The sequence below is a fragment of the Astatotilapia calliptera genome, chromosome 16, assembly GCF_900246225.1.
Source record: "Astatotilapia calliptera chromosome 16, fAstCal1.2, whole genome shotgun sequence".
NCBI lineage: Eukaryota > Metazoa > Chordata > Actinopteri > Cichliformes > Cichlidae > Astatotilapia > Astatotilapia calliptera.
The window spans coordinates 35,244,647-35,272,310 of record NC_039317.1 but is presented as its reverse complement, the minus strand read 5'-3'; the positions used below and the strand labels follow the sequence as shown (position 1 = coordinate 35,272,310).

The following is a 27,664-nucleotide window of genomic DNA, read 5'->3' as shown; positions in this document are numbered from 1 at the left end:
TCTAAGTCTTATAGTATCATATACATGACTGTACCAAGTTCCTGATGTTTGTTGTGTTTTTACAGATATCAAATGGAAAAAGAAGGAAAGACGTGCAGACTGATCATTAAGGTGTGCAGGCCTGATGACGAGTGTGAATATGCCTGTGGTGTGGATGAGAGGAGGACGAGAGCGAGGCTCTTTGTTGAAGGTGAGATGTTTGTTTCTTTTTGTCTTCAAAAGCAAAGATTTATTCGACGAATCTTCTTGTGAGATGTGTTTTTATGTTGCGCAGAGACCCCAGTGGAAATCATCAGACCACCGCAGGACGTGTTCGAACCTCCGGGTTCAGACATCGTGTTTGAGGTGGAGCTCAACAAAGACAGGGTGGAGGTGAAGTGGATGAGGAACAACATGATCATCGTCCAGGGAGACAAATACCAGATGATCAGCGAGGGTAAAGTCCACAGACTGCAGGTCTGTGAAATTAGACCCAGAGATCAGGGAGAGTACAGGATCGTGGCCAAAGACAAGGATGCCCGAGCCAAGCTGGAGCTGGCAGGTGAGTCAACTTCACATGCAAACAGGTAGTGAAACGCATTTCAAGAAATGTTAAAGAAATCACTGATTTAACAGACTTTTAGAAAGTTGTAAACAAACAAATCTTTTCTTGACACTTTATGAAGCATCCAAGTTGTTTTGGGAATATAGTTGTAGACGCAAAGCATAACACGCAGTTTTATTTTAAGATGATATCCACCAGTTTGGACTGCTCTGTGTTATGCAGGGCGAATTAAACAGTACAAATTTCTCCTCTGTCTCTCCTGCAGCTGTTCCAAAGATTAAAACCACCGACCAGAACCTGGTGACAGATGCCGGTAAACCCTTTGTCATGACTGTGCCTTATGACGCGTACCCTCGTGCTGATGCCGAGTGGTTTTTTGAAGGCACCAGTCTTCCTGTCCAGAATATTGACACCTCTTTGGACAAGACCGAGTACCGCCTGAAGAGCCCTGCCAAGGAGGACCAGGGCCGGTACAAGGTGGTAATTAAGAACAAGCATGGTGAGGGTGAAGCCTTTATCAACCTGGATGTGATTGGTGAGTCTGTGATCAGATAACTGCTCAGTCCTCTGTCGGAGGATATCACCAGAGTTTCTGAGTGTTGTCCTGGTGGTTTTCCAGATGTACCGGGACCCATCAAGAACCTGAGAGTGGTTGACACTGTTGATGGCGAGGTCAGTTTGGCCTGGGAGGAACCTGAGAATGACGGTGGCAGCAAGATTATCGCCTATGTTGTAGAAAGACGGGATGTGAAGCGCAAGACCTGGACTGTGGCTACAGACCGTGCTGACACTCCAGAGTACTGTGTCAGTGGCCTGCAGAAGGAATCCTTTTACCTCTTCAGAGTCTGTGCTCGAAACAGAGTTGGCAGCGGACCCGCTGTTGCAACCGAAGATGCCGTCCAGGCCAAAAACAAGTTTGGTAAGCAACACCCCGAGATCCCCGCTCCACTAATCCTAACCCCATCTCCACACTCGTCCTAATCATGTCCGTCACATTTTTGTTTCCTAACTTTAGATGTTCCAGATGCTCCTGAAAATGTTGCAGTAGAGTCAGTGAACAAGTTTGGTGCCACCATCACTTGGGAGCCCCCCAAGTTTGACGGTGGCTCTGAGATCACTGCTTATGTGATTGAGCTCCGTGACAGAACATCTGTTAAGTGGGAGGCAGCCTTAGTCTGTGCTGCCGATGACCGCTTGGCTATGCTGAACGACGTGGTGGAGTACAAGGAGTACATCTTTAGAGTCCGAGCAGAGAACAAGGCTGGCATCGGCAGGCCCAGTGCTGCCACCAACCCCGTCAAGATCATGGATCCCATCGGTGAGCTCACTCTCAATGTTTCTATCTAAGTCCTGTGTAGAAATATCAAACAGTCTGATTTTGCTCATGTCTTTTGCCCACAGAGAGGCCGAGCCCACCTCTGAACCTGAACTTTAGTGACCAAATCAAGACAGCAGTCACGTTGACCTGGGAGACGCCCATAAACAACGGTGGCAGCATGATTACAGGATACATCATTGAGAAATGTGAGGACGGCTCTGACAAGTGGCTCCGCTGCAACGCCAGACTGTGTCCTGACCTCTCCTACCGGGTATGCAGCCAACCTGAAGAGTCTGCCTTTATTCTGATTCAACCTCAGCGCAGTTACATTTTTCTTCCTGGTCTGGATTGTTTTGTTGTTTTCTTCAGGTGTCTGGACTAAAACCTGGTCAGAAGTACCTCTACAGAGTTTGCGCTGAGAATGCCGCCGGTGTCTCCGATCCAGCCGAGCAGCTGGGACCACTGCTTGCCGATGATCCTCATTGTGCGTGCAACAAGCATAAACTCAACCAACCACTTCTTCTTTATAAATCCAAGTAGTTCACTGGATGTGCTTTCACAACCAAATGTTTCTCTCTTGGCAGTTGGTCCAACCTTTGATCTGAGTGGCTTCAGGAAAGGCCTGGAGGTGATTGTTCCTCAGCCTCTAACAATTAGAGTTCCCATTACTGGATACCCAACCCCTGTGGCCAAGTGGACCTTTGGCGAGAAGGAGCTGACCCCAGCGGATGAGCGTGTCTCCATGGTGACGAAGCCTACGCACACGGAACTGACGATATCTCCTAGTGTTCGTCCAGACAAAGGCATCTACACCCTGCAGCTGGAGAACGACGTATCCTCTGTCTCTGGAGATATTGATGTCAACGTCATCGGTAAGAACCCATGACCATGTGATCAAGTTTAGCAATGATGGTGCTTATTTTAATAGACAGCTCATTTTATTGTGGTACAGAGACGTCTGTTACCCCCAAATCATCTAGAAACAAACCCAAAAGAAGAAAACTGATGGAAGTCTTTTTCATCTTATTTTCCCAGCATGCCCCAGTGCTCCGAAGGACTTCAAAGTGGCTGAAGTGACCCGTCAACATGTCCACTTGATGTGGGAGGCACCTGAACACGATGGAGGAAGTCCAGTGACACACTATCAGATTGAGAAGAGAGAAGTTTCTCGCAAGACATGGGCCAAGGTACTTTCAGCTCATTTCAGTAATGTCATCTTTGGCGCTGTACGTAATAAAAATATTTCAGCTCATCACAAAATGTAAACTGAGTGAATTACCTGGTTTTGTGTGAAAAAGTAACCGCCTTCTAAAAATAATACATGAATGTGCAGCTCCTTTCTGAGCTACCAACGAAAAGTTTTAGAGGTTTTCAGATGGTGCAAAATGCAGCTGCTTGCTTTTTAACTAAAACTGGAAAATTTGAGCACATTCGAGCAGATTCTAAGCTGCTCACCTACGAGGCTTTCACTGGTTTGGCACCTTCATACCTCTCTAATCTTTTGCACCTTTACAGTGGGGCAAAAAAGTATTTAGTCAGCCACCGATTGTGCAAGTTCCCCCACTTAAAATGATGACAGAGGTCAGTAATTTGCACCAGAGGTACACTTCAACTGTGAGAGACAGAATGTGAAAAAAAAATCCATGAATCCACATGGTAGGATTTGTAAAGAATTTATTGGTAAATCAGGGTGGAAAATAAGTATTTGGTCACCTCAAACAAGGAAAATCTCTGGCTCTCACAGACCTGTAACGTCTTCTGTAAGAAGCTTTTCTGTCCCCCACTCGTTACCTGTATGAATGGCACCTGTTTGAACTCATCATCTGTATAAAAGACACCTGTCCACAGCCTCAAACAGTCAGACTCCAAACTCCGCCATGGCCAAGACCAAAGAGCTTTGGAAGGACACCAGGAAAAGTATTGTAGACCTGCACCAGACTGGGAAGAGTGAATCTACAATAGGCAAGCAGCTTGGTGTGAAAAAATCAACTGTGGGAGCAATCATCAGAAAATGGAAGACATACAAGACCACTGATAATCTCCCTCGATCTGGGGCTCCACGCAAGATCTCATCCCGTGGGGTCAAAATGATCATGAGAACGGTGAGCAAAGATCCCAGAACCACACGGGGGGACCTGGTGAATGACCTGCAGAGAGCTGGGACCAAAGTAACAAAGGTCACCATCAGTAACACACTACAACGGCAGGGAATCAAATCCCGCAGTGCCAGACGTGTTCCGCTGCTGAAGCCAGTGCATGTCCAGGCCCGTCTGAAGTTTGCCAGAGAGCACATGGATGATACAGCAGAGGATTGGGAGAATGTCATGTGGTCAGATGAAACCAAAGTAGAACTTTTTGGTATAAACTCAACTCGTCGTGTTTGGAGGAAGAAGAATACTGAGTTGCATCCCAAGAACACCATACCTACTGTGAAGCATGGGGGTGGAAACATCATGCTATGGGGCTGTTTTTCTGCCAAGGGGACAGGACGACTGATCCGTGTTAAGGACAGAATGAATGGGGCCATGTATCGTGAGATTTGGAGCCAAAACCTCCTTCCATCAGTGAGAACTTTGAAGATGAAACGAGGCTGGGTCTTCCAACATGACAATGATCCAAAACACACCGCCCGGGCAACAAAGGAGTAAGAAGCATTTGAAAGTACTGGAGTGGCCTAGCCAGTCTCCAGACCTCAACCCCATAGAAAATCTGTGGCGGGAGTTGAAAGTCCGTGTTGCTCGGCGACAGCCCCAAAACATCACTGCTCTCGAGAAGATCTGCATGGAGGAATGGGCCAAAATACCAGCTACAGTGTGTGCAAACCCGGTAAAGACCTATAGTAAACGTTTGACCTCTGTTATTGCCAACAAAGGTTATGTTACAAAGTATTGAGTTGTATTTTTGTTATTGACCAAATACTTATTTTCCACCCTGATTTACGAATAAATTCTTTACAAATCCTACCATGTGGATTCATGGATTTTTTTTCACATTCTGTCTCTCACAGTTGAAGTGTACCTCTGGTGCAAATTACTGACCTCTGTCATCATTTTAGGTGGGGGAACTTGCACAATCGGTGGCTGACTAAATACTTTTTTGCCCCACTGTATGTTCCATCTCGTGCGCTCCCATCTCAGGACTCTGGCCTTCCAAAGGTTCCTAAAGCCAGAAAAAAGACAGTTGGGGAGCGTGCTTTTTCTTTTCGTGCCCTGTTTTTGTGGAACAACCTCCCTCAAGATATTAGGCAGGCTGCTCTGTGGAGGGTTTTAAAGCTAAGTTGAAGACACACTTGTTCAGCCTATCCTACAGGTCTTAATTCTTTGCCTATTAGTTTTTTAAATGTTTATCATTTTTAACTCTGCTTATGTTTTTAACTTGTGTTGCTATGTATCACTTTTATTTATTTATCTCTTTATTTTCAAATCGCTGTACAGCACTTTGTTTGAAAGCGCTTTATAAATAAAGTTATTGTTATTGTTAGCAGCAGTGTTGTTAGGTTTCAGGGCCTGGCTCAAACATGGCACGTGACATGTTGGCATTTTTATTTTTAAAAACAGAAATCATCACTTCCACAGTGTGAAATAATGTTCACAGACCCAGAAGTCTACCCAGGTCTGAGTTTATTTGCTCAGCAGTGACAGTGACATTTTTCCAGGTGGCTGCTGGCGTCCTTGACCTGGAGCACACGGTAACAGACGTGATTGAAGGAAAGGAGTATCTGTTCAGCGTCTCTGCATGCAACAAGTGCGGACCTGGAGAGCCAGCCTACATCGATGAGCCCATCAATGTCTCTTCTCCTGCAAGTGAGTGTTTTTACACTTCATGTGAAATTAATTGTCTTTGAGTGGAGAAACTGACAGATAACTAGAATCTCACCTGTTTCACGTTCACGTATTTTCTCCTGCAGCTGTACCTGATCCACCTGAGAACCTTAAGTGGCGCGATAAGAGTGCCAAGTCCATTTTCCTGTCCTGGGAGCCTCCAAAATACGATGGTGGTGCCCATATTAAAGGCTACGTGGTGGACAAGTGCCAGCGTGGTACAGACAAGTGGGAACCCTGCGGTGATCCCCTCCCTGAACTCAAGTAAGACTTAAGAACTTGTAACTGCCGGTTAAGTTTTTTGGGCCACACGTTATTAGTGTCCTGTCTTTATTTTGGTACAGCTGGATATATTATATGATTTGAACTCACAGGTTCCAGGTTACCGGCCTGGTCGAGGGCCAGTGGTACGCCTACAGAGTCAGAGCTTTTAACAAGCTGGGAGCCAGCCGACCTTGCAGGGCTACCGATGAGATCCAAGCTGTGGACGCTAAGGGTAGGACGGGTTGTGCTCTTCCAGACAGTCACATGACGCTGCAGCCACACACTGCACAAAAAGTGCAGCAGTATAATTTATTTTTGTAATGGATTCTGCAGACTCACTCAGAAATGTGCAGCATCTCTCAGTGATACAGGAGCAAATCTTTCTTATGACAAATAAAAGAATAAGTGAGAATGTGTGGATTTTAAGGATATTACCATCAAGGTTTCAGGCATAGTTGTGATAATATAATATAAGACACATTTCATTTCTCCAAAAGGTGGAAATTCATTTGTTAAAGCAGAACAATTTTATAACTAATTGGCTTAAATAAGCAAAATTATATATAGTTCAGCCAAATAAAATGCAGTATGGCACATATCTGCCGAGAATACACAGTTTTGCATGAACAGTATTTAGAAAAAAGGAAAAAATATATATATTTAATGTACAAATATACAAATCTGGGGAAAAGAGGAATTAAATACATAAATAAATGGTGTTATGTATTTACAGTTTGGGTTATTGCATGTAAAATTAAATATTGGACAGTTGTGAGTTATCGAGGGGAAACTGAAATGAACATATATTTATAGAAGCACAAATTGAAATGAAACACAGTAATGAAGTTGGGACAACTGTGACTATGTTTAAAAATTCCTACAGAACCTCCTGAGATCCAGCTCGATGTGAAGTTGCTGGCTGGATTAACCACCAGAGCTGGCAGCAAGATTGAGCTTCCTGCAGATGTGAAAGGGAAGCCCGATCCCCGGGTGAAGTGGACCAAAGCAGACGTGGTCCTGCGGGCTGATAACCGCATTGCCATCGACAGCCAGCCAGGACACTCGAAGGTTTCCATTGACAACACCACCAGAGGAGACACCGCCACCTACATCATTGAGGCAGTCAATGCCTGTGGACGAGCCACTGCCACTATTGATGTCAACATCCTGGGTACAAAAGCTGATTTCTTATCGTAGAAGACAAATGATAGCTGTGATGGCAATGAAAACATGAGAGTAAACTTCCTTTACTGTAGAAATCCTAGAGTTCCTTACAGCTACAGGATTTTCATGCTACCAGGTGATTTTAAGTTAGTCAGAAAATGGGAAAAGCATCTCCTTTTTTGATTAAAGATATGAAAATAATCTTAGCATAACATACTGGACAGACCATTTTATAGGGTTATCCTATATCGCCGAGCCTGCTAAGCAGTTGTGGCACCTCCAGATGTCTTGCATTACCATTATCTTGGTTATGATTTTAATTTTGGCCCCTCCTCTTTAGATAAACCGGGCCCTCCAGCTGCTTTAGATATCTCTGAAATCACCAACGAATCCTGCGTCCTGGCCTGGAACCCTCCCAGAGATGATGGTGGGTCTCCCATCACCAACTACATTGTGGAAAGTCGTCAGACTGACAAGGAGGAGTGGGTCAAGCTGTCAGCCACGGTGAAGCACACCACCTTCAAGGCCACCAAGCTCACAGCATTGAAAGAGTACATTTTCAGGGTCAGTGCTGAGAACCAGTATGGCATTGGTGAACCTGCAGAGCATGTGCCAATCACTGCCAAGTATTCCTTCGGTACGTTGTTTTATACTACTCTCCGGTGATTTATTTCCAGCCTGTGCAGGTGAACCGTAGATAAATCCTTTTATTTTTCATCTGTTTCAGATCCTCCGGGTCCCCCAACCAGAATCACTCCCTCTGACATCGCCAAGGACGCTGTCACTCTGACCTGGTTAGAGCCTGACGAGGATGGCGGTAGCCCCATCACTGGATACTGGATTGAGAAGTTAGATCCGGAGAGTGACAAGTGGATCAGATGTAACAAACTACCCATCACGGACACAACATTCAGGTAACTAAGTACCTGAAGGTACAAGTGGCAGGAGTGATGGTGAAAGTCCTTCAGCTAACAGTGTGGACCATTTTTTTGTCAAGCATGTTTCTAACTTTGAATTTTGGGCTGCAGGGTAAAGGGTCTCACCGCCAAGAAGAAGTACCGCTTCCGTGTTCTGGCTGAAAATCTAGCTGGACCTGGAAACCCAAGTGCAGAGACTGATCCCATCCTCATCAAAGATCCTATTGGTATGTCACATGTCAGTCAATCTACTTAGGCTGAGTCAGATGTTGTGGTATCAAGATTATAATTTCCTTATTGCAAAGCACAGCACAAAGATCAGGAAATAAAAGTATTCATATAACTCTTCTTCAGATCCTCCATGGGCTCCTGGTAAACCTGTCATCAGGGACATTGCCAAGACCTCAGCCCTGTTAGGATGGACTCGTCCAGAGCACGATGGTGGGGCTAAGATTGAAGGCTACATCATTGAGTTCCAGAAGGCTGGAAGCGAGGAATGGATCAAGATTGCAGAGGATGTTCCTCAGACTGAGCATCAGCTGAAGGGTCTAATAGAAAAGCAAGAATACTCTTTCAGAGTCAGGGCCGTCAATAAGGCTGGTGAGAGCGAGCCCAGTGAGCCCAGCGACCCCGTGGTCTGCAAGGAGAGACTCTGTAAGTTGATACCAGTGTGAGCAGTGGGCAGCAAATGATGTCTGTAGAGGTTATAGACTATAAAATATAAGCTATCAAGAGTTGTTTTCATTTGGAAAACCATACGACCTTGAATTTAATTTTTTAAAGTAAAAGTCTTTGTGTTTGCTTCAATAGATCCTCCATCAGCTCCTCAGTGGCTGGAGGTGGCGAACATCACCAAAATTAACGCAGACCTAAAGTGGCAGCCTCCCAGCAGTGATGGCGGCTCACCCATCACCAACTACGTGGTTGAAAAGAGGGACGTGAGGCGGAAGGCGTGGCAGACTGTCGATACCACCGTCAAGGAACAGAAGTATACGGTTACCCCTCTCAACGAAGGATCGCTGTATGTGTTCCGGGTTGCTGCAGAGAATGCCGTTGGGATGGGTGAATTTTGCGAGCTGGAGGATGCCGTTCTTGCCAAGGACACTTTTAGTGAGTTTTTTAAGTCAGCATTGGTCTTCCCCTTTTAATTTACTTCTTTGTGAAACCCAAGGAACCACTATCTCTACGTGTTAATGCTTTTCACTTTTTCTCCAGCAACTCCTGGACCTCCTTATGCACTGACAGTGGTGGAAGTCACCAAGAGACACGTGGAGCTGAAGTGGGAACCTCCCAATAGCGATGGTGGAAGACCAATAACAAAGTAAGACAAACTGCTGTAAAGCCATTCAGACGAGAACAATTATAGGACACTTTTTGGTGGGTTTTTCCATAAAGCAGCGCATTCAGGCTTTCAGTAAGAGAACTCTAAAGTGAGACAAAAGACGTGGTTTATCTCATACTGTTCAAGAGCTGTACTTGACAAACACCATCTGCCTAACAGGTATGTGATTGAGAAGAAAGAAAAGGTGGGAACTCGCTGGCTGAAGTGCTGCAAAACTCCGGACAGAAAGACTCAGTTCAAGGTAACGGATGTTGATGAAGGTTCAGAAGTGCAGTTCCAGGTCAGAGCTGAGAACGAGGCTGGAGTTGGAGATCCAAGTGAACCCACCGTGATTCTCACCATTGAAGATCCAACCAGTAAGATACTTTTAACTGTATTTCTTTATTCTTTTGGTGCTCAGTGTATTTAAGCAGGGATATCCCCCCAAAATAACCCCAACAATAATAAAATAAGGACAAAAAGTTGTTGACTTTCTGCAGATAAATGCATGAAACCTCCTTCCTCTCCAGGTGCACCATCACCTCCACTTGAAGTGGTCATCCCTGATGCCAGCAGGGAGCACATCAATGTCACCTGGAAGCCTCCGGTCAAGGACGGGGGTTGTCCTGTCACTGGGTACCATGTGGAGGTGGCAGAAGCCCGTCCAGAACTAAAGTGGCTCAGGGTCAACAGCAGACCCATCAAGGAGCTAAATTTCAGGATAGATGATGGAATCAAACCTGAGAAAAAGTATGTCATTAGGGTTCGGGCCATCAACTCTGTCGGAGTCAGTGATCCCTCTGATGTCTCTGATAAGGTCGCCACCAAAGATCCTGACTGTAAGCAAGGACGGAATTCAACTTTAGAACTTCAGAAGAAGTGAACATAAAGCACCGATAATACAAATCTAAGTAATAATCCTGTGTTCTTCTCACAAGGTGCTCCAACCATGGATTTGGAAGCAAAGGACGTGATAGTGGTTGAAGGTGAGAAGCTGCACCTGAATATTCCCTACAGGGCAATCCCGACACCCAAGATGGTTTGGCAGAAGGACACTGTGGAGTGTAAGGCCGGTGACCGGCTCTCCCTGACAGTGGAGATGAACAGCGCCCACCTGGAGCTGCTCAAGTGCAGCCGCGGTGATGCTGGCGCCTATGCCATCACTCTGGAAAACAGTCTGGGAACTGCCACTGGAACCGTCAATGTCAAAGTCATCGGTAAGGCGATTCGATGCTTAGGACATATAACGCTGTTAATATGCCGTTCAGCGATGGTGTCCTCTGCAAACCAAATTTAAAGTTTACCACCAACAATTTCCAAGTTTGGATTTAGATCCATTCTTAGTCTAAAAGTCCTCAAGCAGACTCACTATTCACTATCAGACACAGACACTCTGCAGCAATCTTCTTAAACAGTTTTGCTTCTTTCCCAAACCGTGTAGGACTCCCTGGTCAGTGTAAAACTATCACCTCCAGTGACGTCACCAAGAACAGCTGCAAGGTCAGCTGGGAAGCTCCAGAGGATGATGGCGGCACCCCCATTGTCAGCTATACCCTGGAGCGCCGTGAAGCGTCCAAAAAGACTTACATGCCTGTTATGTCAGGAGAAAATGTCCTAACAAGTACTGTCAAAGATCTCTTTGTCAACTGTGAGTACTACTTCAGGGTGAAAGCTGTCAACAAGGTCGGAGCGGGACAATATCTGGAGTTACAAAACCCGGTCATTATAGAGGAAATAAAACGTAAGTTTCATTTTATGTTCAACAACTAAAATCTGTTTTATTGCTTTGAGCATTAACATTACCATTTCAGATAAAGTTTAGTCTGAAAAAGCACATGAATACTTTCCAAACTATGCTGCAAGTGAAATGATCTTCATAAACTGTCCCGTCAATACAAAAATGAGGACCGATTTAGTCAGGTGATTCTGATACAGGACAACTGACAGGGGGTCCAAGCAGATCAAGTGTAACTCCTAAAATATGAGGCATAAACAACTGGAACATCAAAACATCAGACATTGACTCTGTTGTTAATATTGATTGCACAGAGAAACCAGACCCACCCATCCAAGTGGAGGCTCATGACCCAACGTCCAAGTCCATCACAGTCACCTGGAAGGCTCCAGACTACGATGGCGGCTGTCCCATCCAGGGCTACATCATAGAGAAGATCGAGAAGGACGGCGACCGCTACGAGAGGGTCACACCAAGCCTGGTCCCTGGTTTCTCCTACGTGGTGATGGGCCTAAAGGAGGACATGGAGTACCAGTTCAGGGTCAGAGCTGAGAATGCTGCCGGAGTCAGCGAGCCGTCACGCAGCTCACAGCCCATCAAGGCTGCAGACCCTGTTGGTGTGTGAAAGTCAAATGCGCTAACATCAGTGACTGTCACAAGTAAATGTGTATTTATGTTGGAGCTAACATGTCAAAATCGTTCATTCCTTGCAGAAAAACCCAAGGTCACCCTGCACGCCCGTGTTCAATCTGGGCTCTGCATCAAGAAAGGTGAGGAAATCTGCATTGACGCCTACATCTCTGGCTCCCCATATCCCAAAGTCACCTGGCTGAGAAATGATGAGGATGTCACCAAAGAGCCCACCAAGAAGTTCATTCCTGTTATCAAGAAGAAGAAGACCAAAGCCAAGGTTTGTGTCTTCACTGAGACATCTGAAAGTCCTGAATGTTTCAAGTGTTTCAACCTTTCTGATTTCTTGCTGCAGGTTCCAGAACCAGAGGAGGAGTTTGTGACTCCCCTGCGTGAGCGTCTGGGTATAGACCAGACCAAGAAGGGACAATCTGCACTGATGATCCGTGATGCCGTCAGAACCGATCACGGCAGCTTCACTATCAAGGTGGAAAACACACATGGTGTTGCCACCGCTTCCTGCGTCGTCAACGTCCTAGGTAATAAAGTTTACCGATTAACTGGAGGCCACATGATTAGATTTCATAACTGGTATATTCACACAGTTAAAAGCGTCTGTGAGCTTCTCCATTATATGCAAGGAATCACAACAGATCCACATATTTAACTTTGGCACAGTGTTTCTGACATAAGCCTACCTGGGATTCTTTCTTCTCCCAAGTTTGATTCAGAAATTGACTTCAGTTCAGATTTTTTTCTTATAGAACCAATTCTTAACAACAGTCGGCTCAAACCACTTTTCAGGTAGGGAGTGCAATATCAAAGAGAAAACCTCAACAATCTTGATTAGGCAAACATGTTTACTACAGAGCCGCTAGCAGAGTTAAACAATTATTCATTTCCAAAATGCCATTGAGATTAAACATTGGCTTGACTGTCTTGTATTGCAGACAAACCTGGTGCTCCGATTAACTTCACCTTTGATGAGATCAGGAACACGTCGGTCATCTGTAACTGGGAGCCTCCTGAGGATGATGGTGGCAGCGAGATCCTGAACTACATTCTGGAGAAGAAAGACAACAAGAAGGACGAGACTGGCTGGATCACCGTCACTTCTACCCTGAAGGGCACCAGCTGCCCCGTCACCAAGCTCATCGAAGGGAAGGAGTACATCTTCAGAGTCACTGCTGAAAACAAGTATGGCTGTGGTCCACCGTGCATCTCCGAACCACTCGTCGCCAAGAACCAGTTCAGTGAGTAAAAGCATAAAAATAATAAAGACTGTGATGACTGATAACAATCAGCTGTAAAAAAACAAACAAACTTCAAAAGTAATTATACCTCCTTTTTTTAATGTAATTTAGTGGTAATTTAACGGTGTCACAATAACGTATTTTGGACTTTAAAAATATAAAAAATACACAAATTTCTTAAAATTGATTCTTTATATTTTGTAAGAATAATTTGCATTTATTAACAGATGCAAAAATGTCTGAATTACTGCAGTTACTGGTATTTCTTTAAAACATGTTCTATGTCACATATGAAAATAAGCATCTATGCAGTATGTAAATAAAATCAGTGTGTTATTTATAAATCTGTTTAGCTTTTATTTTTAATTATTTCATGTATTCAACATTTTGTGCTTTCAATTATAGGTAATTTTTTCCGTTCCGCAAAGGTTGATTCTGTTCATCTGGACATTTCAGCGGGAGAAACATTTTGTCACTCATCCAGGTGACGTCTTCAGTCTCAGCTGACTGCAGGTCTCAATCTTATAAACAGTACATTTGCATAATGACTGAAACCAGCCCACTGAAGGAACAATGGGCTGGGAGGTCAGTTCACTGATCATTAATATACAATTTGACATGATCATTGAACAACCATTGATCCATGGCCATGAGTCCCACTCACAGAGAGTTGAGGAATGGCTGCAATCACAGCATTGTAAGATGGAGACAGATGGACACTTAGGCCCCTCCTCGATTCAGAGATGGTCTTTCCCTTTTAAGTAAATGGCCTCCTCCTAAACGGTTGTCCTTCTCTCCTGGATCGGCTGGAGCTTTCTTTGACAAAAGTCCAGCTGGGATAACCACACTTACTCAGGGCCTTCTTGATGTTCTTCTGCCTCCCTGGCTGCTGTGTCAGTGGGGATGGTGTTCGCTCTGTGTTGTAGCGTCCTGATGACGCCCAGTTTGTGCTCCAGTGGATGATGAGAGTCAAACCTTAGATACTGATCCGTATGTGCAGGTTTACGGTACACGTCAGCTTTTAGATGTCCCCCATTACTGATGGAAATCTCACAGTCTAAGAAGGCTAACCTGCCACTGTTCATATCCTCCCTGGTGAATTTGATGTGTCGGTCCACCGAGTTAATGTGATCTGTGAAATGGGGAAAGTCCTGAGATTTGATTGTCACCCAGGTGTCATCCACATACCTGAACCAATGGCTTGGTGGTGTTCCAGGGTAGGATAGCAAAGCCCTCTTTTCCACTTCTTCCATGTACAAATTGGCCACGATGGGTGAAACTGGGAGCCCATGGCACACCCATGTTTCTGCCTGTAGCACTGACTCTTGTATGTGAAGTAGGTGGAATGAAGACACAGTTCCAAAAGCAAACTCTTAGGTTTATATTGTTGGATTGTCATTTATGCTTAGAAATATATAAACGCTCGTCTCGGGCATCTCCCTCGTGCACGTCATCATACAAAGAGCTCTGGTGACTTGTTTTTGCTGTTGTAGTAGAATTGTCTCGTACCAGCAATAGGTCTGTGCTAGACAAACCTATCACAAACACACTTGGTCGATGCTGAGATTGATCCTGTTGCTGAGGTTGGGGTCATCCTGTAATCTCTTATGAACTACCTCCGGTGCTTCAGTGACTGGCACACAAGTGAAGAGATGTAACATCATACGAGACCATGGTTTGATCTGCCTCCATGATGGCATCTCTCACCTTCTCAACAAAATCCAGGGTGTAAGTGTCCATCTGTCACCATCTTACATGCTGTGATTGCAGCCATTCCCCAGCTCTCTGTGAATGGGACTCATGGCCATGGATCAGTGGCTGTTGATCAGTGGTTGTTGATCGATTGTCAATGCATATTAATGATCATAAACTGATCACAGTCCATTGGTGCTGGTTTCAGTCATTGTACAAATGTGCTGTTTATAAGGTTGGAGACCTCAGGTCACCTGATGATGATGAAACGTTTCTCGCACTGAAAAAATCCAGGTGAACAGAATCAACCTTTTGGGATTTACTAGCTGGATGACTGAGTGTGCATCCAGACAATATTTCACATTATCCATTTTTAAATACTAAAAGTTAAATACATCCTTAAAATACTCATTAATTCAATTTTTAATGATCAGTTACAGGTTATAGTGAAGTTAAAAAATATGGAAACAATTTAACATGATTGACATAAACTGACTTTTAGTTTCTGTTAAAACAAATGATATGTTAAAGCAGTTGTTTTTCTTTATACAACCAGCAACATTGTTTGACTCTGGCACAATATGGCACAACCTTATGGCCATATTGTGAAGGTAACAATGAAGACATCTCTTCCCTGTGTTCGTCAAATGTGCAAAGACCGTTAAATATAAAGTCACCTATATTCTCCTTTGTGCTCAGGTCCTCCTGATGCTCCCAACACTCCCAGAGTCCACGAGGTGACGGCAAGCACCGCGCACATCTCCTGGCATGAGCCAAAGGACAATGGAAGCCCCATCCTGGGTTACTGGATCGAGAGGAAGGAGGTGAACAGCAAACACTGGACCAGAGTCAACCGAGCCCTCCTCAACTCTCTCGAGGTGAAGGTGACTGGCCTGATGGAGGGCTTGACCTACATCTTCAGGGTCTGTGCTGAGAATCTGGCTGGCCCCGGGCCCTTCAGTGATCCGACCGATCGCATTGTCGCCATGGATGAAATCCGTGAGTGCAATACCAAAAGAGAACTTCAAAGAGAAAGCTCACATTTTCTTAAGTGTAGCATCAGATTTTTTGGTTTGATCTACTTCTTTCTAGTCATCACACCTGAGATGAGTAAAGTTAACACATTCTTATGACCGATAAAGATGTTTCAAAAGTTGTCCTGCAAACTTTATTAAATCTTCAAAATCTTCATCGACAAGAAATTATTTTAGTCTTTTTAATTATCAAAATTATGAATGACACATTTCTCATAAATAGAGAAAACTGCATATATGCTGCTGAAGGAAGAACTTGATTGTGTAACAGTAAAGACCAAGTGCAGCCTATCATTGTTCCACTCTTCCACTCAGTGCCTCCTGGTCCACCAATTCCATGGATCGTGGACACCGGGAAGGACTCTGTTGTTGTGGCGTGGAAGCCCCCGCTGTACAATGGTGGTGGAGACATCCTGGGATACCACGTTGAGAAGGTCTGAAAAACTCTGTGAAGTAACCTCCTTGAATTACACATTTAATAATCAGTAAATCTCCAACTGTGGGTCTTTCTTAAGAATCATGGATGTGGACGTGGTCAAACTCTTGTGCTCTTGTCACAGGTTCTGGCCGGAGAGAAAGACTGGAGCCGCAGCACCGAGTTCAGGTGTAAAGAGCTGACGTACACTGTGACCGGCCTCACTGAGGGAGCAGATTATTATATCCGGGTTCTTGCAGTCAATGACGCAGGCCCAGGAGCTCCTGGTGTTACTGAACCCGTTACCGTCAAAGAGCCCCAAGGTACCAGAAGTTCTATTACAGGGGCAAGATGCACTTTTACATATGCATTTTTAATGTGGGACAGTGTTTATAACTGTGCCTCACAAAACAGATGGCTTTCCAGTTCTGATTAACGGCTTGTGTCCTGCAGAATCTCCTGTTGTGGATTTCGATGACTCTGTGAAGAACGGCGTCATGATTAGGGCCGGCGAGTCTCTGAGGCTTCCTGCTGTGGTCCGTGGTCGACCCCAGCCGGAGGTAAAATGGGCCAAAGATGAGGCTGAAATCGACAAAGAGAGGATGATTGTGGAGACCGTGGGGAAGAACAGTACATTGTTCATCAAGAAGGCTGTGAGGGCAGATCACGGAAAGTACCAGATCACCGGCACCAACAGCAGTGGGAGCAAGACCGCCGAGACAAGAGTGGATGTTATGGGTTAGTGTTACATAAATTCAGTTATTTTAGGACTAATAAACTTGCTTTTTGAACTCAGAACACAAATGTGCATTTTTTTCTTTTGCAATCCAGAAGCACGTTGTGGTCTTTGAAGGGAACGATAGAACTGACTTCAGATCAGACTTTACTGTTGAAATCTAAATTATGTGATAAAAACTGTTATGTTCACATGAAATATTTTTCCTGGTTCCTGCAGATGTTCCTGGGCCGGTGGTTGACTTGAAGGCTGTTACAGTTACCAAGAAGAACATCGTCCTCACCTGGTCTGACCCCGTGGATAATGGTGGCAGCGATATCATTGGTTATGAGGTGCTAAAGAAGGATGCCAATATGAAGCTCTTCCGCCAGCCCATTGAGACTGCATCCTGCAAGTGTGATGTCCAAGGCCTGCTGGCTGGCGAGCAGTATGATTTCAGAGTCATTGCCAGGAACAAGTATGGTGATGGACTTCCAGCAGACCTGGGTCCCATCTTAGCTGAGGATCCAAAAGGTGAGCTTACCAAATATGTCTTGATGCTGCTGTTAGCTCACACTTTAGGGCATTAATTAAGCCTGATGAAAAATTCAGTGGCCTGATGATCCAATTTTTTCAGTGATGGCTAAATTCTTTCAAAATGTTGCAGGTACACCATCTGCCCCAGAGAAACTGCACTACACCAACAGAAGCAAGAACACCATCACTCTGGCCTGGCAGCCTCCTCGCACTGATGGTGGCAGCCCCATCAGAGGATACTATGTGGAGAAGATGAGGTCTGACAGCACCGAGTTTGAAGTGGCCAACCGCAAGATCTTCACTGAGTGCTGTGGAACCATTGAGAACCTGTCGGAGAACCAGGAGTATGACTTCCGTGTCAAAGCCGTGAACGAGGTTGGAGAAGGAGATCCATCCAAAAGAATCACCGTCAAGATCCAGGATGATGAGAGTATGTTCAAAGTCTTAAGGTCCTATCACATTCACATGTGCAAAACCAATAGAAATAAAGCGTATAGCTGCGCAAAGTTCAAGCACAATATGAAGGAAAAGATTCTGTGCGCTTGAGTTCGAGCCTTTAAGCCTTCAACAGCTCTGCGGACCTCAGGAGGAAGGCAGTGTTGTGGAAAGGACACACTCTTCACTAGTCGGGATAGTTACAAAGCTTTCTTCTTTATGAATAAGTGATGCATGTTTTATGAAATATTTGAGCATAATACAACACGAACTCTCGTAGAGGATTTCAAATCAACGAGATGTTTTGAAATGATAAGCAGGCACGTTTATAGTACACGTAGAGTGGCTGCAAAAAACAGACTTCCAAGCAGAGGCCCCACAAATTTTGGGCCCTTGGCTTTAGTTAGCAGTCAGTGCAACACATGCCATATCTGATGTGAAAGGGCCTAAAGGTTATGATGATACTTTACTTTTGTCAGGCTGATAAAGATTTGACACAATTTCCCAATTTTGTTGGCCAAAGTTGCTCCCAGCATTACAATCTTGAAATTCATCAAGAGCAACGCCATCAATGTGAGGAAAGGCGCCGCCATCGACATCCCAGCAGAAGTGAGGGGACTTCCTCTGCCGACACTGCAGTGGATGAAGGATGACGTCGTGATCGAGAAGACCGATGAGGAGAAGATGACGATGGAGACTGAGGAGGTCAGAACTAGTTTTAGTTTTATGGTATTATTATTCAGTGGAGCTACTGGTTTCACAGGAAGAAGTTCCCACATTTATTTACTTATGCATGTACGTTTGCCTATGTTTTTGTGTGACGAATGAATTTAAGCCACACTGTTGTTCCTTTGTATCTATTTGTCATGTTGAATGTTGGAGTAATGGAGAACATTTTTTACTGTTTCATCATTGGCACAGTTAATATAAAAGCAAAATCCTGCTTTACAGAGGATGAACGGATCTCTGACCCTTCACACTCTGGATTTTAGAAATAGTTAGATCCTCAACAAATTAAGTTGTTTTATCTTCAGGTGGACCGGACAACCATAAGGACGAAGATCGCCATCCCAGAAACCATAAGGCAGGACAAAGGCAGCTACAAGCTGGTTGCTGAAAACTGCCACGGGAAAGCTCAGCAGATCATCAAAGTCGAGATCCTCGGTAAAACCTAAAATTCTGTTTGTATAATTTTAATGGCTTGTGTTTAACACGGCATCTTTTCCAATGTTTCACGTTAAATATGCAGTATTTAAACATTATTTTTCATCCCGAATTGCTGAGCTGTACATGAATTTAACACTGCATTTTCAGACCGTCCTCTTCCTCCACGGAACATCGTGGTCTCAGACATCAAAGCAGACTCGTGCTACCTGACCTGGGACGCTCCAGAAGACAATGGAGGAAGCGAGATTACTAACTACATTGTTGAGCGCAGAGATGCAAGCAAGAAAAAGTCTGACTTTGATGTTCTCACCATCAACCTCATTGACAGGAGATATGGGGTAAGACTTGGCTGCAGAGCATGGATGCTACACAGACTTATTCAAAATGAATAATAATGAATCATTTTGTTGTATTAACGATAAAAGCAGTTTGTCTACAGACAAATACACAAGTCAAAACATTAAAAACTATTCCAGTAATCAAATAAGAAACGTTTCTGTTTTTATTAGAAATGTTATTATTATCAAAATAGTCCTACACAAACAGCTATTCATCCTTAATGCCTGATCAAGAACAAAATGTGTCCTGCTTCTTCAGGTGTACAAACTGGACTTGAATGGTAGCTACCAGTTCAGGATCAAAGCTGAAAACAAATATGGCGTCAGTGATGGCTGCGACTCAGAGAAAGTCCAGCTGCGGGATCCATTTGGTCTTCCTGGACCTCCACGTAATGCAAAAATTATTGCTGCTACAGCGACCACAATGACCGTGACTTGGGATCCCCCTCTGGACAACGGTGGTTCCACCATCCAGGGATATTGGCTGGAGAAGAGGGAACGTGGTGCTGTGTACTGGGGTCGTGTCAACCGAGCTCCAGTCACCAAACCGGCAGTGAAAGGCCTGCAGTACACCGTGCTGAAGCTCATAGAAGGAACAGAGTACCAGTTCAGGATTTCAGCCTGCAATGCTGCTGGTGTTGGACCGCCCAGCGAGGCCACAGAGTGCCGCTTTGCTGTGGATCCATGCAGTGAGTGACCCCAGAGCAGCTTTGTTAATCCATGATTCAGATTTAGACTGGAAGACAGAGATTTGGATAAAAACACTGCTTTATATTTTTGGGTTATTTTTTTGCGCTCTAATTTAGATGATTTCATATGAGTAAAACCAAAGTTCCCTTTTCATTCTGTAATAATGAAAGGACGCAGACACACCAATGGCTAAAATCTCCAAGACTAGGTAACTCACACGAAACCATTCTAGGTGATAGACAGCACTTCAGGTTCAAAATGTGCACATTGGATTATTAGGTAAAATAAAAAAGTCAAGTTAGACAGCCTGACCCCTCCGTTCTTCTTCCGTAGACCCTCCAAGCATACCTGGAAATCCTGAAATTAAAGACAAGACCAAGAACAGCGTCACTCTAACCTGGACCCCACCGGACAAAGATGGCGGGAGCCCAATCAAGGGTTACATTATAGAGGTTCATGAGGAGGGCTCTCCTGATTGGAGGAGAGTGAATCCTGCTGATAAGCTCCACCCCTCCACTGAAATCACTGTACCTGACCTGAAGGAAGGCAAGAAGTGCAAGTTCAAGATTTACGCGGTGAACTCTGCTGGAAACTCAGAGCCTGCTAGGACTGGTGACATCCTGGTTCAGGACATCCTGAGTAAGAGATACAAACACAGATAAGAACCTCTGTTTAATACAGACCTGGACATAACAGACATGTTTTCATTTTCACCAGAGGTTTAATATTCTCATTCTGATTTGTGCAGCATAATTCAATACCGATTTAAAAGCAGAGCTTACATTAAGGACAGGATCAAACAGGACAGTGTGCCATGTGTGTCATGAACTCAAGGAAGGCATGTATTCCTCCGATGTTTTTTCTCTCCAGTTGAGCCAACGGTGACTCTCGATGTGACTGCTCACGACCTGCTAAACTGTAGAGCAGGAACGACCATTAAGATTCCTGCCACCATCACCGGCCGACCCGTCCCCAAAGTCACCTGGACTTTCGATGGAACGGCTGAGACTGAGAAAAAGAACGATCTACACACTCTGCCGATTGACTCAGAGGTCAGACGTCCATATATTCTGTCCAAATGACATATTTTAATATTTTAAAATATATTCAGCTCATTCCTCTAAAGAAGGGTTTGAAAGATTATTCAGCCCTGATAATCTTAGAAGACAAAAACTTTACTGTTTTTATGGTTTGCAATCTGAATTATGGCTCAGCCAAGTTAGTGCTGAATGTGTTAAGGAGAGGGTGAAATTCTTGTCGCAGATCCATTCCACCGACACAACCTCAGTGATTGTGATCCCAGCCTGCAAACTAAACCACAGTGGCAGATACATTATCAACGCAGAGAGCCCTGCTGGACACAGAGTGGTCAAAGTCAGAGTCAGCGTCCTCGGTAAGGCTTTTCACACTGACACACCTGGCAGGGTGCTACAAAGTGTGTAATGACTACAATAGAAGTAAATATACAAATTAAAGAAGGATATGTTAATTAAGTTAATTATGTCCAATTAGCAGTTTAAAATATGCCAAAAAACATTGAGTCTCTCTGTCTTTGACTGATTGTTACCCGGCAGACCTGCCCGGACCTCCCAGAGACCTGAAGATTAGTGACGTGACCAGGGGAACATGCAGACTCACCTGGAAACCCCCAGAGTGTGATGGAGGAGAGAGGGTTAAGAGCTACTTTATTGAAAAGAAAACAGCAGAGGGAAAAGCATGGACCAAGGTACAGCCTGCAGAATAACGCACATTAAGCTATACACTGTTTTGCTCCCATGTATTTGACGCTGATCTTGTTCTTCCAGGTAAACCCGGCCTGCGCTGCTCAGTCTCTGGTGGTGCCAGATCTGAATGAAGGCCAGGAGTACTTTTTCCGTGTACGTGCTGAGAACCGCTTTGGGTTTGGCCCCTACATCGCAAGCATTCAAAGGACCAAGGCCAGAGATCCAATCCGTACGTTCGATTTTTATTATCATCTATTGTTTCCTGCTCTGGCTCATCTAAACAGATGGGTTTTATACACAGAAACCTTTAGTATAGCATAATACCTTACCGTTTGTACACAGTGTGCAAATCCAATATAAACCAAACTATCTTATCTGTTTTCTACTTTTGTATCGTGATGTTCAGAGCATGTGCAGATGATACTGTCAGACATACACAGAAAAAGCGCACTATTCACAGCAATGTGACCTTAACAAACATCTAACAAAGTGTTGCTGAACAAATTAATATTGCTTCTGTACACTGTAATTTGATTTTATAGTGTAGACCATAGGTGTCAAACTCTGGCAGCCTACTTACATTTGGCCCACGAAGCCATACCAAATTACTATCAGAGCTGGCCTGCTGGTATCATACAGCTAATATATATATTGTTTAGTATTAAGCTTTGCTTGTTCCATATTCAGTTTTTCAGCAAAGCGTGTTTGAGTCCAAAAGAAAAGATTCATTCTTATATCTGGAGGATTAAATATATTTCAATAAATATTAACGTCAGCCCGCGACTTTGTTCCAGTTTTGAATTTTGGCCCACTGTGTATTTGAGTTTGGCACCCCTGGTTTAGACTGACTCTAAACTCAATTTTAACCCACACACTAGTTATGTGATAACAAGACTAACTTTTCAGACACAACTGAAATCAATAAAATAAATCTTGAGCACTATATCATAGAAGAAAAGGGTATATCCTGAATTTGATCAAATCACGACAGAAATGACATTCATCAGCAGCAGCGTTACTCCTGATGAAACAAGTGTTATGTACATCGTGGCTGCTTGTGATCTGACACCAGTCTGTAATGTCTGCAGATCCTCCCGATCCTCCAACAAGGTTGAAGATCCAGAGCGTCAGGAAGGGCACAGTAACTCTGACCTGGAAGGCTCCAAAGAACGATGGTGGTTCACCTGTAACCCACTACAGCGTGGATCTCCTCTGCTGGGACAGCAGTGGCACCCAGAAGGAGTCCTGGAGGAGGTAAAACTTCACACATCTGCTCTCTTGGTTTCTGCTGAGACTCGATTTGAGAACATGTGGTATGGACTTACTCTGACTTTCTGACTACAGACCTAAATCTGTTAAATGGTAAATGGTAAATGGCCTGCATTTGTATAGCGTTTTTCTAGTCCCTAAGGACCCCAAAGCGCTTTACATATCCAGTCATCCACCCATTCACACACACATTCACACACTGGCGATGGCAAGCTACATTGTAGCCACAGCTGCCCTGGGGCGCACTGACAGAGGCGCCCCAGGTCTGGAAGATTTTTTTTTTCTTTGTAAGCCAATAGAGACTCATCTTTACTTTTTCGAGCTGCTGTTGTGTTGGCTTTGGCTGTAACTCCATGTTGTGCTACATCCAGGTGCAACAGGAGAGATGTGGACACCACCAGCTTTAAAGTGGAGGACCTTACAGAGGGAGATGAGTATGAGTTCAGGGTGATGGCTTACAATGAAGTCGGACCCAGCCGACCTTCATCTACTGCTGGACCAATCATCATCCAGGACCAGAGCTGTAAGAGAAATTTAATAAAATGGGCAGTGGAGCTGCAGAGTTTGATTTTCAGTTCAGTATTGAGTCCGTTCAACAGCTCCTTATATTGTCACTTAAAACCCTACATAACGTGCACCTCTGCACATATGCAGTTACACTGTGTAGTAACAGTACACTTCAGTACTTTAGTCATATTTGTCATTTTATGGGTGCTAACCTGTGAAATGTGATGGATGCAGAGCTGGATGTTCTGTTTGTAAATTATGTCCTTTTTAACCTCAAGTTACAGTGTCCCAACAGCAGTATGTAATGACTATCAGTACCTTTCATAAAATAAACAAAGCCCAATATTTTATGGACATTACCTTGAGTATTGCCCATATTTACTTTCGTCAGTGTTAGATTTCCACCTAGAAAGACAAGCTGCCAAAATGCAATTAAAAAGCAAATAACTGTCAAATCCTTTATTTCGTCCTCCAGGTGCTCCATCCATCGAGCTGAATGAGTTCATGGAGGTGGAGCAGGGCTCCGACATTAGCATTGTGGCCCAAATTCGTGGCTGTCCATTCCCTACACTCACCTGGTACAAGGCTCCGCCCCACAAGTCCGACGCGAAGGTGGAGGTTCAGTACGACGAGCATATAAATAAGATTGTTTCGGACGACAGCTGCACACTGCTCATCCAGCAGGGCAAACGTCCCGACACAGGCCTGTACACGCTGGTGGCTTCCAACAGCCTTGGCAAGGCCTCCAAGGAGATGAGGCTCAACGTGCTCGGTACAATCACAAAACACACCGCAAATATATCTAAAATATCTCATGTTTTATTTTAACTTTCATATTAATTATTTATTTTCATGATAGTCGGTGTGGTGGAGTAAATTGCTGGAATTACAGTTATCGTTCACCAGAATAATTTCCACAGCATTATTTGAGTCTTGATTTTGTGTGCCTGCAGGCCGTCCCGGTCCTCCCTCTGCTCCCATTAAGTTTGAGGAGATTGGAGCTGAGAAGATCACGCTTTCCTGGCTGCCGCCGAAGGACGATGGTGGCTCCAAAGTCACGAACTACGTCATCTGGAGGCGGGTGGCCAACAGAAAGACTTGGGTGCCTGTCACCAGTGAGCCGAAAGAGCGGATCTGGACAGTGGAGAACTTGATGAAAGGACATGAGTACGTGTTCCGCATTATGGCACAGAACAAGTATGGAGTCGGAGAGCCATTGGACAGTGAGCCCGAGGTGGCCCGAAATCTCTACAGTGAGTTTAACCATCTGACTCTCAGCAGCAAACAAAGCTATGAAACCATTAATGGGTCGATTTAAAGTCAGTCACGTTTAAGGAAGCTTCATATACAGCATGCAATAATATAATTCTTTTCACATCTTCTGTTGCATTGTTATGCTAAACGACAGCAGGAGGGCTTTGTAATAGAGGATGACACTCAGAAAACATACCAAGCAGTAATCCATCTTTTAGTCATTCTTAACCATCAGCACAATAATAGCTGTGAGATTTTAACAAGTCATGCGAAACTATCAAATCAAATGTTCTTATTTAAAAGTGAAAGTGAGGATCAAAATGTAAAAGATGTACGGGTACGACCTGCATCAGGCCTTCTAATCCTCTAACCTTTGATGCTATGTGTCTGCGCACCTGCAGCTGCACCTGGTCAGGTTGAAAAGCCGACAGTTACCAGCGTAACCGTGGACTCCATGACCGTTAACTGGGAAGAACCTGAGGACGATGGGGGGTCCCCGATCACTGGCTACTGGCTGGAACGCAAGGAGACAACTGGCAAACGCTGGACCCGTGTCACCCGCGACCCGATCCGTCCCATGGGCCTGGGCGAGTCGTTTGTGGTGAGCGGACTCGTTGAGGGATCCCAGTATCTATTCCGAGTCTCTGCCATCAATGCCGCAGGGCCCGGACTTGCCAGCCCTCCCACTGACCCCATCTTTGCCAGAGACCCTATCAGTAAGAATTACACTCTGAAATCACTAGAATTCATACAGGTTTTAAGGACACAATATTAACCACCTCTGTCTCCTCCTGTAGCGCCGCCATCTCCTCCAACCCCAAAGGTTTCTGACTGGACAAAGTCTACAGTGGACCTGGAGTGGATTCCTCCTCTGAAGGATGGAGGCTCCAAGATCATTGGTTATTGGGTGGAGCACAAAGAGGAGGGCACTGAAGCCTGGGTCAAGGTAATACAGTTCTACAAACCAAACATCTGATAACTTCATTGACTGGCACATCTATCATGAGGCCAAACTTAGCAAACAAAAGAAGCCAAATCATTTCATGAGGTCCCAACCCAACATGAATAAACCGCAACTTCTCATGAAGCACAAAGCCTTAGTGTCTTATTAGAATAAACCATTTAAACATTCGTCTGTCTGTTAGATCCACTCCATTTTCATGTCTTTTAGGCCAAGGACACGGAAATCCGTGGCACCCGGTTTGTGATCACTGGTCTGAAGACTGGTGGTAAATACAGGTTCAGAGTGATTGCCTTCAATGCTGCTGGCAATGGTGAGCCAGGAGAAGTCCCAGAGGTTCTCGAAGTGAATGACAGAATTGGTAAGTCGGTCCGCTAATTTAGTCAAAGTTCTCCCAGCAATGACTTAAAAGACCTATATGGAGTCCTTTTGGAATAGACTACTGAGTTTCTTCCTTCCAGTTGCGCCTGAGGTCGACTTGGATGCCTCGGTGAAAGAAAGAATAGTGGTCCACGCTGGCGGCGTGATCCGAATCATTGCCTACGTGTCAGGCCAGCCATCCCCCGATGTCACCTGGAGTAGAGATGGAGCTGCACTGCCTCCTGAGGCTAAAGTGGAGACCACAGCCATCAGCTCATCTCTTGTCATCAAACCTTGCACTAGGAAACACCTTGGTGTGTACACACTGACCGCCAAAAATGCTGGAGGAGAGAAGACAAAGAAGATCACAGTGGAAGTTCTGGGTAACACACTGTTTTCATTAAAATGGAATTGTTGGACATTTAAAACCCACAGAAATTGTAAATATGTATTTATTACGTTTGATTGTGTCCTTCTTAGATGTTCCCGGGCCAGTAGGCATCCCCTTAGTTGCAGAGAACCTGAGCAGTGACTCCTGCAAAATCAACTGGTTCTTCCCTGAGAATGATGGCGGCTCACCTATAAGCAACTTCATTATTGAGAAACGTGAGGCTGAGCGCAAAGCCTGGACGTCGCTGTCCTACACCGCCAGCAGACAGAACGCTGTGGCTCATGACCTCACACCTGGAAAGGCCTACTTCTTCAGAGTAGCTGCAGAGAATGCCATCGGTATTGGACCCTTTCTGGAGACTGCAGCTGAGATTGTCGTCAAGGAACCCATCAGTGAGTTTAATTAAACAAACATAGTGGCCATTGGACACTAGAGGTCTTTTACTGCACTAAAGAAATGAAGAAGGTTATCTGATCCAACCAAGAGTACAAATCTAAATCACTAAGCGAGTTCCTGTCTTCAGATGTGAAGAATGTTTGTATGTTTGTTTTGTAGGTGTTCCTGACCGACCAGAGGAGGTGGAAGTCACCAAGGTCACCAAAGATTTGATCAGCATTGCTTGGAAGGCGCCCAAGTATGACGGTGGCTCAGAGATCACTATGTATATCCTGGAAGCACGCATGATTGGCAAAGACAAATTCACTAGACTGACAAAGGAGCACCTGATGGACAGGAAATACACCTACGATGGCCTCAGGGAGGGTGACACCTATGAGTTTAGGGTCATTGCTGTCAATGAGGTTGGCCCCAGCAAACCGTCTTTCTGCACCAAACCAGTCACCTGCAAGGACGAGCTGGGTAAGCGGTTGTCCATATTAGAACTGCATTATTATTGGCAGCGAACAGGGTTCAGTAAAACATGCCAGTGTCATCAACAAAAAATAAAAATGAAAAACAGTGAAATGATTGATTTCCATGAGGAACATCATGTCAGAAGATCTCTGTGAGAGGCCACTTCTTTGTCATATACAATATAAAGCAACCTGAGCAAACTGTTATAAATAAATATATAAATATAAAAATAATATTGAATTGAAATTTCATTTCTGGATTCACAGATCGTCTTCATCAGGTTACACAGTTTGCTCCAAAAATACAGTCAGAATAAAAGTTTTTTCACGTTACATAATAAAATGTTCTTAGTGGGT

The 27,664-nt window shown here is 44.5% G+C and overlaps 1 protein-coding gene across 6 annotated transcripts in view; it reads left to right on the top strand.

Moving 5' to 3' along the window:
- The window catches only part of LOC113007498 (titin-like), a 175,484-nt gene that overhangs the window by 82,708 nt on the left and 65,112 nt on the right, over positions 1-27,664 (top strand). For 3 of the 6 annotated variants that reach the window (XM_026144120.1, XM_026144123.1, XM_026144119.1), the window contains 52 exons: positions 66-190; positions 275-541; positions 810-1,079; positions 1,164-1,463; positions 1,560-1,862; positions 1,946-2,133; positions 2,232-2,346; positions 2,447-2,734; positions 2,898-3,049; positions 5,518-5,665; positions 5,770-5,947; positions 6,058-6,179; positions 6,831-7,118; positions 7,452-7,748; positions 7,839-8,025; positions 8,140-8,255; positions 8,383-8,682; positions 8,839-9,138; positions 9,244-9,349; positions 9,530-9,726; positions 9,880-10,188; positions 10,288-10,566; positions 10,791-11,090; positions 11,399-11,701; positions 11,798-11,994; positions 12,070-12,253; positions 12,665-12,967; positions 15,359-15,658; positions 16,009-16,127; positions 16,254-16,431; positions 16,562-16,846; positions 17,064-17,357; positions 17,491-17,790; positions 18,319-18,500; positions 18,830-18,959; positions 19,110-19,300; positions 19,560-19,989; positions 20,324-20,629; positions 20,861-21,042; positions 21,254-21,383; positions 21,565-21,716; positions 21,796-21,943; positions 22,803-22,968; positions 23,355-23,506; positions 23,966-24,262; positions 24,444-24,743; positions 25,146-25,460; positions 25,542-25,690; positions 25,916-26,066; positions 26,167-26,448; positions 26,546-26,848; positions 27,012-27,314. In XM_026144120.1, the coding sequence (XP_025999905.1) occupies positions 66-190; positions 275-541; positions 810-1,079; positions 1,164-1,463; positions 1,560-1,862; positions 1,946-2,133; positions 2,232-2,346; positions 2,447-2,734; positions 2,898-3,049; positions 5,518-5,665; positions 5,770-5,947; positions 6,058-6,179; positions 6,831-7,118; positions 7,452-7,748; positions 7,839-8,025; positions 8,140-8,255; positions 8,383-8,682; positions 8,839-9,138; positions 9,244-9,349; positions 9,530-9,726; positions 9,880-10,188; positions 10,288-10,566; positions 10,791-11,090; positions 11,399-11,701; positions 11,798-11,994; positions 12,070-12,253; positions 12,665-12,967; positions 15,359-15,658; positions 16,009-16,127; positions 16,254-16,431; positions 16,562-16,846; positions 17,064-17,357; positions 17,491-17,790; positions 18,319-18,500; positions 18,830-18,959; positions 19,110-19,300; positions 19,560-19,989; positions 20,324-20,629; positions 20,861-21,042; positions 21,254-21,383; positions 21,565-21,716; positions 21,796-21,943; positions 22,803-22,968; positions 23,355-23,506; positions 23,966-24,262; positions 24,444-24,743; positions 25,146-25,460; positions 25,542-25,690; positions 25,916-26,066; positions 26,167-26,448; positions 26,546-26,848; positions 27,012-27,314 (11,867 nt within the window). Of the gene's footprint in view, positions 1-65; positions 191-274; positions 542-809; positions 1,080-1,163; positions 1,464-1,559; positions 1,863-1,945; positions 2,134-2,231; positions 2,347-2,446; positions 2,735-2,897; positions 3,050-5,517; positions 5,666-5,769; positions 5,948-6,057; positions 6,180-6,830; positions 7,119-7,451; positions 7,749-7,838; positions 8,026-8,139; positions 8,256-8,382; positions 8,683-8,838; positions 9,139-9,243; positions 9,350-9,529; positions 9,727-9,879; positions 10,189-10,287; positions 10,567-10,790; positions 11,091-11,398; positions 11,702-11,797; positions 12,254-12,664; positions 12,968-15,358; positions 15,659-16,008; positions 16,128-16,253; positions 16,432-16,561; positions 16,847-17,063; positions 17,358-17,490; positions 17,791-18,318; positions 18,501-18,829; positions 18,960-19,109; positions 19,301-19,559; positions 19,990-20,323; positions 20,630-20,860; positions 21,043-21,253; positions 21,384-21,564; positions 21,717-21,795; positions 21,944-22,802; positions 22,969-23,354; positions 23,507-23,965; positions 24,263-24,443; positions 24,744-25,145; positions 25,461-25,541; positions 25,691-25,915; positions 26,067-26,166; positions 26,449-26,545; positions 26,849-27,011; positions 27,315-27,664 lie in introns of all 6 variants that reach the window. The other 3 variants (XM_026144122.1, XM_026144121.1, XM_026144118.1) reach the window with 1 other exon arrangement.